This window comes from Otolemur garnettii, unplaced genomic scaffold (genome assembly GCF_000181295.1).
Source record: "Otolemur garnettii isolate 467f Iridium unplaced genomic scaffold, OtoGar3 scaffold00039, whole genome shotgun sequence".
In the NCBI taxonomy this organism is placed as follows: Eukaryota; Metazoa; Chordata; class Mammalia; order Primates; family Galagidae; genus Otolemur; species Otolemur garnettii.
The window spans coordinates 8,897,384-8,910,281 of record NW_003852434.1 but is presented as its reverse complement, the minus strand read 5'-3'; the positions used below and the strand labels follow the sequence as shown (position 1 = coordinate 8,910,281).

At 41.0% G+C, this 12,898-nt stretch overlaps 1 protein-coding gene across 1 annotated transcript in view; it reads left to right on the top strand.

The window, feature by feature from the left end:
- CUNH4orf22 (chromosome unknown C4orf22 homolog) overlaps positions 1-12,898 on the top strand; it is a 486,210-nt gene that overhangs the window by 33,972 nt on the left and 439,340 nt on the right. The window contains exon 3 of the mRNA XM_003790054.1: positions 11,804-11,813. Within this exon, the coding sequence (XP_003790102.1) occupies positions 11,804-11,813 (10 nt within the window). The remainder of the gene's footprint in view (positions 1-11,803; positions 11,814-12,898) is intronic.

Genomic DNA, 12,898 nt, shown 5'->3' with positions numbered 1-12,898 from the left:
CTGTGTACACACCTCCTGATGCACACAGGAAGGAACTGCTGTGTACACGCCTCCTGACTCACACAGGCAGGAACTGCTGTGTACACACCTCCTGACTCACACAGGCAGGAACTTCTGTGTACATGCCTCCTGACTCACAGAGGCAGGAACTGCTGTGTACACCTCCTGATGCACACAGGCGGGAACTGCTGTGTACACACGTCCTGACATACACAGGCAGGAACTGCTGTGTACACACCTCTTGACATACACAGGCAGGAACTGCTGTGTACATGCCCCTGATACACACAGGCGGGAGCTGCTGTGTACACAGTCCCTGATGCACATAGGCAGGAACTGCTGTGTACACACCTCCTGACGCACACAGGCGGGAACTGCTGTGTACACACCTCCTGATGCACACAGGCAGGAACTGCTGTGTACACACCACTGATACACATAGGCGGGAGTTGCTGTGTATATGTCCCCTGATGCACACAGGCAGGAGCTGCCCTGTACATGTCCCCCTGATGCACACAGGTGAGAAGTGCCGTGTACATGCCCCCATGGCACACACAGGTTAGAAGTGCCATGTACATGCCCCCCTGAGGCACACAGGTGAGAAGTGCCATGTATATGCCCCCTGAAGCATACAGGTGAGAAGTGCCATATGTATGCCCCCCTGAGGCACACAGGTGAGAGTTGCTGTGTACATGCCCCCTGATGCACACAGGTGAGAAGTGCTGTGTACATGCCTCCTGAGGCACACAGGAGAGAGGTACCATGTACATGCCCCCCTGATGCACACAGGTGAGAAGTGCCATGTACATGCCCCCTGATGCACACAGGCAGGAACTGCCCCGTACACGCCCCCTGAAGCACACAGGTGAGAAGTGCCATGTACATGCCCCCTGATGCACACAGGCAGGAACTGCCCCGTACATGCCCCCTGAAGCACACAGGTGAGAAGTGCCATGTATACACCTCCCGATGCACACAGGTGAGAAGTGCCATGTACATGCCCCCTGATGTACACAGGCAGGAACTGCCCTGTACACGCCCCCTGAAGCACACAGGTTAGAAGTGCCATGTATACACCTCCCGATGCACACAGGTGAGAAGTCCCGTGTACATGCCTCCTGATGCACACAGGTGAGAAGTGCCATGTACATGCCCCCTGAGGCACACAGGTGAGTACATGCCTCCTGATGCACACAGGTGAGAAGTCCCGTGTACATGCCCCCTGACACACACAGGCAAGAGTTTCTCTGGGCACATTGCCATCCACTGGCATATATCAGTTTCCTCTGAAATATAAACCTTACTTCCAAAGTAGCTCAACCAATTTGGTTTCCTACTAACAACTGATAAAATATCTTTTGGCTCTGCAACCTGTACAGTATTTGTCAGAATTGGTTTTATTTTTGCTAGTCAACTATTTTCAAATTAGTTTCTCATTATTGTCTTGATTTATGTTTCTGATCACTGAATACATTGCATTGCAAATTTCTCCATTATTAGTATTTGGGTTTCTCTTTTGTGAAATGCCTATTCCTGTCTTTTATCCATTTTTTAAACTGTGTTATTTGTGCTTTTCTTATTTAGCTATGGGAATATTTTATTTATGTTTGTTTATGTGATATATACTTCAAGTACCCTCTCCCCACTGGCAATTTGTCTTTTCACTTTAAGATGTTTTTGACAGTCAGAATGTGAAGTTAACTTAGGCCTGAGGTTGTTAGGAGTCACAAAGTAAATTACACATTTTCCTTTGTTTCTGAAGTGAGTAGGATGCATGCGGCCTCCTCTCCATGGGCCCTGCAGTGAGCACTGCCATTTGAGGGATGGGTAATAATGACAGATACCCAGGAGAGTCTCTGAAGAAATAGGAGAAATGGGAAAGAAAATGTCTCATTTTTAAAAAATTGAATTTCTAGAACATAAACATAATTTCATCTTTCAGTATTCCTAAATAATGAGTGATTAAATGGTATCTTAAAAAGATAAAAACAGCTGATAATTATATGTATTAAGAAATTTTATGTGTAATTCAGACTTGACATGTTTATGAAACGATGATTTGTACCTAGGTAATTTTTATGAAGGTATATAGAAAGAGGGAAAAATGAGAATCTTCAGCTGGAAGTTTGGAAAAAATGAGAAACTTCATACTATAACTTATTTTTCATACTAATAAATTACAGTATTACAAATGCTGTAATTTATAATAGCTCAAAATAAAATTAGTTATTGGCAACCCGAAAATCTGTAGAAATGTATCTCTGGTTAAATACTTGAAGCATTTAAACTAATGCAGGTGTCAGAAAATGTATGTTTAATGTATTTTATAGAATATAGGGATATTACAATTGCCAAACTCAAATAAGATTTAAAAAGCATTGCAATTTATCATTTCCACAAGTATATTGATAATTTTTTCTATATATTATTAAATTTTTTATTTGATAAACAAAAACTTCTCATTGCTTGTTAGATTGCATCTTTCTTGAATTAGAAGAAAATGGATTTCTACAGACATATCACAGAGAGAACGCATTTCTACAATGTCATCAGGATGTAAATATTGATGGTTATTTCATGGATTGCAAGGATTTTGATTTTGTTTTGACAGCTTTTATGTTTTAGCTTTTATACAAGGTAGAAAAATGTTCCGAAGCAGCGAGCTTGCAAATGTTGTCCTTACTGACAGGGATTATTTGAAGCACCTGAAATCTGACAGGATTCCTGGGGAAAGGTACCAGAGATGATAGCAGGCACAAAAGCAGAGGCCACAAAGCACTGTAGTCAGGGGTGAAGGGCAAGCACACCACTTGGAATGTCGTATCAGGAGAGGGATGCAGACGGGGACAGTAATCCCTCTGCTTTATTTGGCGTTTTTGCTGTGTTCGATTTTGGTCTTTGCATTTGGCAAGAACATGGAGACTCTGGAGAAGGTCCAGTGAAGATCAGCAGAAGTGATGTAAGCAACGGGGACCAGGTCCTTGGAGAGGGCTCCGTGGGATCAGGTCTGTTTAGCTTGGAGAGGGGAAGACTAAGGGGCGATTTAACTGTCTTCAAGGATTTGAAAGGTTATTATATGGAAGATGCAGAACAGATGTTCTTCACTTTCACAGGAGACCAAATAAAAGGAAATACTCTTAAATTGTAGCAAGAGAAAAAGTTCAGCTGGTCATAAAGATGGACATAAGTATAAAGAAGGGATTAAACTCTGAAACAGGTAACCAAGGAATATGGGAGAGTTTAATCCTTAGAGGTCCTTAAAACTAGAAATGGACAGCGTTGGCCTCAGGTGATTTAGGTGTCTCCCCACTCAGGTGGGGAATTGCCCTCTATCTCCTTTTGAAACTCTTCCAGCTCAGATTCTATGCATGTGGATTTCACCGTTATGGAGTTATCTGAACAAAGTCAGTTGGAAGCATTTATCCAAGGATAGAAGCCAGAATTTATCAGAGACAGAGATCAAGGGGCTACTTGGTATTAACATGGAGAGCTCTGATCTCCTCCTGACTAAAGAGGTATTGGTGATTGGAGGAGGGAAAGTGTCTCTTACCTGTCCAGGTGTGGAGCTAGTGGCACAGGTATCCTCTTTCTCTGAACTTTCTGGATCTGCAGTGTTAATTCAGGAAATTATTCACAGCTGATGTTACATTGGAGATCAAGGATTGCATTAAATTATTTCACTTCATCCCAGGGAGTTTATTTGTTTCTCCTTTCACAGATAGAGAAACTGAGATTTAGAAAAATTTAATCATTATTTAAGGTGTCTTAACAGATTAATGCAGAAATCAAGCCTTGGCCTACTTGTATCTTTATTCTGTTCACCAGAGAAGCTGTACACATTTAGAAGCATTCTCCGTTGATACTGGCTTTTTTTTTTTAATATTAAGAATTAGATTGGCTTCAAAAAGCAATAATCTGCATTAGAAGAATACAAAGAATTATGTGTTGAATGAAGAAGAACCATGACTTAGGTTTAGGGTAAAATTTGGTGATATTTTATGAGCCATAATTAAATTGCTCCTTTACACCAAAGCAGCATTGTATATGACCAGGGATGTTTATTTCCTTTGGCTATTTGACCAGTAATTATGATAATTGAATGGTACCCTCTTGAATCATGAAAGGTACACAATTCAAATAAGCTTTGGTGTTTGAGCATCAAGATTTCCAAAAGGCATGAGCATCATGAGATGCTGAAAACTTCCCCAGTAAACTTTAATCTAAAATAATGATACGTGTGTATTGTAACTCTTATAGAAGAAATTTAAGAAAACAATAATTTGTATATACTTAATTCACTAATCCTTAACTGTCTTCAATCATTAATTTTATCACGGTGTAAAGTTTGTTTAGAGGTACTTTAATCTGAGTTCCTTTGCATTTCAAGTAAAAAAGCTAGTAGTACTTCTGGGAGAAATCTAGGCGGATAAAAGGAATGCAAACAATCTAAATTTTTAAGTAAGAAATTGACAGTTTCCATGTTATAGTATTTGACTCATTTTTATGAAAATGGAACCTTTCTCTTTTATTTATTTAATAAATGACATTTGAGAACCTGAAGATATATAATAGTCGTTATTAGTTTGTTAGCATAAATGGGGATTCTCTCACCACTTTTTTGCTATTTTGTTGGGGAGGTTGGAGACTGCAGTGCTACTTGACATAAACAACATACTTCAGAAGCACAAAAGAGTGACAGACCCATTTGCACTTGCATGGACCTTGCCCTTGGGAGGGGGGAGCTGAAGGATTTAAGTGGGTTAACTAGGGGTGTACAAAGTACGGTGTGGGAAATAGGGGTGTTCTTTCTAGTAGGTTTGCTTATTGAGGATTCTGAGGAATGCAGCGACATGTAGATCTATAGTTATTTGCTGAAGTATTAATATCAAGAAATAGCACCTTGACTCCCATTTCTCTACCCGTCCATCTGGCCACCTGGTTTTCATTCTTTCACCATGTCTTGAACGTAACAGTTAATTGGGATGATAACATCTTTCTTAATGAGTATGCATTTTTAATATCAAGAAGACCTAGCGTGTAGTAAAAAAGTGTTTAGGACTCAAAATTATGGTATTAACATTTTTTTGTGTCAAAGAAAACTTGGTTCATATTTAGTATTTATTGTACCTACTTAAAATGAATAAGGGATTTCAGTTTTTTGGAAACATACCTTGTAACTTCAAATTAAAATGTGCAATGGAGTAGTTGATTTCAACTTGTGATTTTAATTATGTTTCTAAACTTATATATTGAATTGGAACATTCAAAAGAATTAAGATTTATTAAGTAGAATTTAAAGTACTAGGCAAGACTGTGGTTTGCATCTGAACACTCTTGTTGTATCCTAAAGCCCCCTGGGCACTTATCTCAGCAGTATGGGAGGAAGAGCAGTTAGAGTGGGTTAAACAGAGAATGGAAAGAGTGGGATCACTCTGTTGCAGGAAGATGAGGCCCATCAGAGAGAAAGAGCACCCAAACACCATGTTTATAAGAGGAAGGGCTTTATTCATCCCCCAGGAGCTTACAGCATAGATTTCCAAATGGCCACACTCCCCAACTGGCTTGGTCTTTCCCCTTTTATTGACAGTCAAAAAGTTCCACCCCACAAGTACCCTTCTCATTGGCCAGTTTGAATCAAGTGGGATGCTAGTCCTGCCCCTACAGAACCACAGGATTTCACAGAACTTGGAAATTTCCAGGTTCCAGGAGGTTAAGCCTATAAATTCCCAAGAGCTGAGTCACCATGGAGAGGACCCTGCAGGTGCATCCTTGTGGTTTCCCTGAGAAGACCTGTTCTCCCAGACCTTGTCGCCCTTGCTGGGTATCCTCTCCCAACATAGCAAGTAGACACCCAGACTTTGGCGTCATTACTCGGGCACTGACTGTGGTGCTGGCTATGGCTCTGAATCCTTAACTTTGTGCAATTGTAGGAGCAGCAAGCATGCTTGGGAGAGGTGTGGAGAGTGAGCTGTGAGACTGGCAGGGCCCTCACAGCCTGGGGAACATTCAGAGAATGAACCTCCAACTGCTGCTCCTCCATTCCCCAAACAGCCATATTCCTCTTTTCGTGCTCCCTCTGCCAGAAGTCACGTAGCCCTTTCTTTGTCCAGTTAACTAGGCAGAGACCCTTGTGATTTCTGCCTTCCTATTTCTTGGAACATGTTAATGAAGTTGAGCTGACACTACTAGGTCACAAAGTTCTTCCTTTGTTTTGTCAGCTATGCTGAGATGCTCCTGATCTTGCCCTTCTTACTTCTTGTCACATGTTGATGAAGTTGAGTAGAAACCATTTACATGAAGATTTGTCTTTATTAAAGTCATTTATATTTTCCAGTTGTACTGTAAGACCAAAATTATGTCTTTTGTTTATGCTATTTCCCCATATTGTCTATGCTACCTCCCCCCTGGACAACCCTGTACAGATACTACAAAATAAAGCTGACTCTGGGCTTTGCTGCTGGCTGCAGCCATCAGCTCAGTCAGACCTCCCGGTCCCACCCTTTGTTTCCGTGTCTTATGTATTTTTCTCAGTCCCCACCAATTCCACTCTGGTTCGCTCCCCTTCCCTGCTCTGGCTCGTGATAGAGAGGGGCTAGATGGGGAGAAGAGAGCCAGACTGTACCTGAGCTCACCTGCTTCACCTTTCAGGGTGGGAACTGGAGATGTGTCAAGTCGTGCAAACAGGAACGACCACCTGCCAATGCAGATTATGACCTTTAATGAAACCATATTTGTGTTTAGACGTTTAGGACAGAGACTTATTCTACCTGAGTCAAAACACAAGAGGAAGGAAAAGCTGAGATAGCGATAGGATCTAGAAACTGGAGGAACTACAGAGAATGGATGTATTAGCGATTCCAGATGAAAAGAACAGACAGGCATTTTTCAGCTGGGCCTCAGGAAGTGCTAGGAGCCAGGACCTTGAACTGAGGAATGAACTTGACTGTTTCTCCGGAGCTTCTTCTGTCTTTGTCTGCATGTTTGTTTCAGTCTCTCCTGTCTAACTGTGAATCTGCTTCTCTGTCTCTGTGTTTCTGCCATAGATGACTTTTGCAGTTTTTTATGTATTTCTGTTCAAACACTCAGATGTTGATGACAGTTGTGCATCATAACTGCAAAATTCCAGGAGGAAAAATTGTGAGTGACCCAGGTCCACTTCTTATGGCTAAGAAGGCGGGATCATCTGGCCCCTGTCCTCTTAGCCAGCATGAATTATCTATCATCTCTGAAGAGGGGATTCGGTTGTCTTCCTGGAGCAGGTCAGAGGGTCTTGGAAGAAACTGGTGGGCATTTCCAGTGTTGTGGGAACCATCTGGGAAATGCAAGTAGAGAATAAAGCTATTCCAAACTCAAGTTTTAAATAAAAGCCAGTTTAAAACTTGCTTTCGGACATCAGAGCTTTACATGGTTTTCTGTCCAGTTTAAGGAATAAGGTGAAGTGTAATAATTAGGTCGATGATTTTCAAAGCTTTTTCTTTCTCCTTTCAGCAGGATAGCTTTGCAAATGGCATCTTAGGTGCAGCTCCCCAAGATAAAAATGGTGCAGCTGAAGTGCTGAAGCCTTGTCCTCGGAAGGACGTGGAGAGTTTCCTAATAGGCTCTATCTTCCACTTCTGTTACCAGCCCCCTCTGCACCCACAGCATCCAAATGAAAGGACTCCTGAGTGAGCTTAAAGGAATTCCATCTCTCTCACTTATTTATTTACTTGTACTCCTGTCCTCATCTTATCATCCTGTCTTCATCATTTTATTTTTTCCTTCCTTCTTTATTTGGAAAATATAACCTACACTATTAAAACTACTTGGTAATAATTGTAGTTGTAGCTGATATATCTAAGTTTTGGCAGACTTTCTGGATGAGCTAATGTGTGGTCAGCCCTAAGAGATGACTTATGAGCTTAGAAGTGGCTACTGATTTTCTATGTTTCTGAGTTTCCCCTCAATAAATTAGGGGAAAATTAGATTTACATATTACAAAGGATGTCAAACAAGGAATACTCTTGTAAGCATTTATTAATTGCATTAAAAATCACAGCCTTCTGTACAGTATAACGGGTTACTATCTTAGCTCTGATCCAAGTGAAATGAACTGTTGAATTTTATTGTTCATATTTTTTTTAATCTAACTGCTAAAATAGTAGTTTAACTGGTAGTTTTATACAATGTTTACATAAAAATTCTTAATGCATACATGGGAAATACTGTTTTACTTTGAAACCTGTGAAAAGTTAATGTACATATTTATAGATATTTGTTTCAGTTACTATGAACTAATCAATAGATAGAAATTCAAACCACAGAAATAGGAATGTATAAAATAATAAAGAACAAAAATAAACTAAAATTCTCATTTTAATTTTTTAGGATGCATTATATTATAGGAAAATGCTTTACTACTGAAAATATTTATAGTAGTTGAGGTTGCTTTTTAAATCTCAGAAAAATAGTAAAAAAAAACTATTTAAAAATGTTTGAAATACTGTGAAGTGAACTACACAGAACAAAACATCAGAGAGGGTTGTGTGTTCTAGTCTATGGTCAGGATTAAAGCAGGTGTAATTTCTGATGAAATAAATGGTAAGAAGTCAGTGGCTTTTGGAAAACCATTCTTTCCTAAAATGTCATTGAAAGCAAGCACAAACGTTATTGGCCTAAATGCTGGTACCCACACTTTTGGAACCCTGACACCACAGGCTTCTTAAAAATAAGGGTAATTTGATGGCAGGATGTTGTTACGTTGGGTCCCTTGACTGTGCCATTTAAAAGTGTGCTTTTGTTATAAATTTGTTATGACTCCATGTTATGATTGTAATTTTCCTCATACATATTTTAGATTACTTTTATTTTTATATATTTCAGTTAACTTTTGATGGGTTTTGACAAAATGCCTACAGTTGCAAAGGTTTCTAATTTAGAAGCTGTAACTGACAATGTGTTAAGAGCTAATACAGAGCCTCGTGATATGTGGAACCGTGGGGCTGCTTATCTGTCTGATGTTGCAAATCTATGCGTTTCTTCCCGTCAGAAATAAAAGAAACATAGCAACTTTCTCTTTGACATTTAAAGAGATTTTTCTGAACTTTATTCTGCCAACCATTGATTTGAGTAAAATGAGAACAACTCCCCAAAAGATGCTATTATAATGAGCAAACCAGATAATTGATAGATATTTTCTAAATTGCATGAATAGAACTACTGACTTAAAGATTTATTTACAATGGGCGCCCTGTGTGCAAATGCTGCAGTCTACACATTTGGTGAGGCCGGTAACACTGATGTTCTGAAAATACGGTGAGCCGGAGGTCTACCCAGCAGCTCACCAGCCAGGACATGGTCCCCTCCTTGGATGTGAGATTAAACATGAGTTCTGTGACATGGTAGCTCTGACTGTTTCCTCGAAATTCCTCATCGTGTTTTCAGTTTCCATTCTGATGATAATTGTTCATTTTTTACTGCAAGGAAGGGCTAGGCTTAGGACAATTGTTGTGCAATTGGGTGTCAGCTTGAAATATAATCGTATTTCCTATTCCATCACGTTTGAGATTCTCTCTAGTTCTTCCCAGTCCAGATGCAGAGTAAGACATTTTGCTTTGGGTAGATTTTGATAAGGAGTTTTTGCAACATTCAGCACCATGCGAGGGCTGCCACCACTGGGGTGTGTGTGTGTGTGTGTGTGTGTGTCTCTCTCTCTATATATATACACACATACATACATATATATACTTAGATATATATTTTTGACATTTCATCTAAAGCATTTTACCTTTTAAAATATTTTTATTATGTGTTGACAAATCGCAGTAGTATATATTTATAGGTATTAAAATATAGGCATTAAAGTGGTATTATGTGGAAATATTAAGTTAAATAACATAACCTCAAATATTTAACATTGTTCTGTGATGAGAACTTTGGAAATTGACTCGTTTGGTGATGTCGAAACGTACAGAGCTCAGTTGTAGCTATTGCATCAGATTGCGCCATTACTCTGAGAAGCTGTAGGTGTTTGTTCCTCCCCTGGCTGACCGGGGCCCCCGTGCCCTGTGAGGTCTTCTCCCCGGCCCTCCCCTGGCTGCCCAGCTTCGGTTTCCTGCACTCTACTCTCTGAGTCTGTAAGTTCAGTTGTTTCAGGTCTCATGTACTGGTGAGAGCAGTCTTTGTCCTTGTGCGTTTGGCCTCTTTCACGTGGATAACCTTCTCCTGTTCCATCCATGCTGTTGCAGATGGCAGGATTTCTTCCCTTGTATGGGTGAATAATATTTCCTTGTGTATACATATTTTTTTATCCATTCATCTCTTGATAGATACTTAGGTTGATTCCACAAGGTGATTACTGTGATAATGACACACTAAATGTGGGTGTGTACAGCGGTCCACAGCCTTTTTAGTACCAGGTACCAGTTTCATGGAAGACAGTTTTTCCACAAATGGGGGGAGGTGGGATGGAATTGAGCTGATTCAAGTGCATGGCACCTCCACCTCAGGTCATCAGGCGTTAGATTCTCCTAAGGCACGTGCAGCTGGCTCCCTCAGATGTGCAGTTCACAATGAGGTCATGCTTCTGAGAATCTGACGCTGCCCCTTACCTGGCAGGAGGCAGAGCTCAGTGTCATGAGAATGATGGGAAGAGCTGCAGAGACAGATGCCTTTTTCCTTCTCACCTGCGGCTCACCACATTTTCTAAGCCCCTATCTGCTTCCTGGGACCAGAACTAGTTGAAATTGGCCTTGGGTTCTGGAACAGTACTGGGCCAAGACCCCAAAGTGTGGACTGCAGGCCCCTTGTTTCCCTGCTTGAGGAATTCTGTGACCTCCTGCTCCACTGGGAGCCAGACACAGGTCCTTGGGATTTCAGCCCTGGATTCTAGGGGGCTTGAGTTCCAGGGCTGGTGACTGGCACAGGGCTGTGTTCTGGCACTGTGTGAAGACAGGGCTGCCAGAGTGGTACTGATACCTTGACCATCAGTGGCTCACCCCACATAGACACTGGATAAATGCAGAGCTTTGGGAGATTGAGTCTTCAGCTAGAATCACTGTGGGGGCCCAGGCATCCTCTGTGTGTTCCAAGGAAGAGGCACACCTGGGTCACCTGCACCTGAGGCACAGGTTATCTCCCACTGAGGTCACCTGTCTCTCCACAGGGTGGCCATGCCCTAGGCCGGCCTTCTAAAGATTTTAAAGACCACTGCTCTGTAACTCCCAGTGGGCCCTCTGATCCCTGTCCTCTCTTGTTTTCCATCTATGTGGACACTTGTTCTCCTGGTCAGTCTTAAGCCATCTTGGAAGAGGGAGGAACATTCTTTGCTCTAATGGACTCTTCTTTCTCTGTCCCAGCTCCTCCCTTGATCTTCCCACAGGTGGTGAGGTGTGAAAGTCAAGATTGCAGTTTCAATGTTGAAATGGGTCACATTCCAGGAATGTTGTGAGTGTGAACAGATGAGTTCAGGAAGAGGCAGGGTGAATGTAACAGGGCCAGAAAGAGATTATCATTTACATTTTCCTGCCTTTGGGTCAGACTGGCTTGGTGGCCACCATGGATGAAGTGCACTCACTTTTGAGAGTCTCTGACCCCCGGCATCATTCACGGTGGCACTAGGGATGAGGCAGCTCCCTAAGGATGAACGAACTGGTGTCAGGAAACTGCAGAAGCAAGAAGTTCCAAAAAGCTGTGGTATAGTGAGTAATAATGCTACCATTTCCTTGCTGTAAGGACCAGGAAATTAAGAACAGAAGAAATGAATTAAGAGCATGAAGAAATAGTTCCTGGGCCTGTTCAGGAAGAGATGTAGGTACCTAGAGATTAGGACTCTTACTGTTTATTCACTCATTACACAATAAAAATCATATACTTAAGTACTATTTCTAGATTTTTCATCAAGTGCTAAATATCACACAGGCTCATTAGTTTTTAATACTTTATTTAATCAAATTGTAAGGGGCCCTGCACACTCAGGAGAGGAGTAGAGCCCATGTCTTCCCTGTCCACTTGTGGGGAGACACCATCCCTTTTAATGGTTTTGGAACTTACAAGCCTTCAAGACATGGATATGTCCATTGCTGTGGTTTGAATGTGTATCCACAAAAGCAGGTGTTGGAAACTTAATCCTCCATGCAGGTGACGCAAGACAGGACCTGATGAGAAATAATATGGCCATGAAGGCTGAAGGAATGGATTAACTTAGTATCTCTATTTACTTGTCTTTTTTTTTCGCTTCTTGCAAAACCGACCCCATAATCTTTCACATTATCTTTTCTTCATGCCATATACCCAGCATGATGTTTTACATATGGTAGAGTCTCAACAAATATTTGTTGAGTAAATAATAGATGTTCAGCGCATTCCCGTTGGATTGAAAGTGGTAACTACATAACAAGTGACGTGCAACAAAGTCTTAGATTTTGCTCCTGGTAACTGTTTCTTCTTTGGAGGGAGGGGATAAAAATGTCTTCTCTTATCTAACACATTTATTACTAGACATACATTTCTGAGAGCAGCTTATCTTTGGGGATATCTTTATGAGATCAAGGATTATTCTCACCCTTTCTTTTTCCTAGGGTTGAAGGGAACTGATTCAGACTTCTGCGAGGGTAACATTTAGTGTTATTCTCTTGTTCCATAATCTGTCCCTAGGTCTTTTCACCTATAATCTTTGTAAACACAGGTGTATAAATGGAATTGTTTTCCATTAAAGGGAACCTTGCCCTTAGCAAGCCTCTGAGCAGTTGTTCTCTGCACCTGCAGTAATAAAAGTTTGAGAGAGATAATGTACTGAATTTTGAACACATGTTACCTTGTTACATATTCACTGTTTAAAAACATTTTCTTTATTGTGGAGATGTTAGTTAAAGGGTAGTTTTGCCAATTTTAAGGCGCTCTCAGGGAGTGATTTTATGCTGGG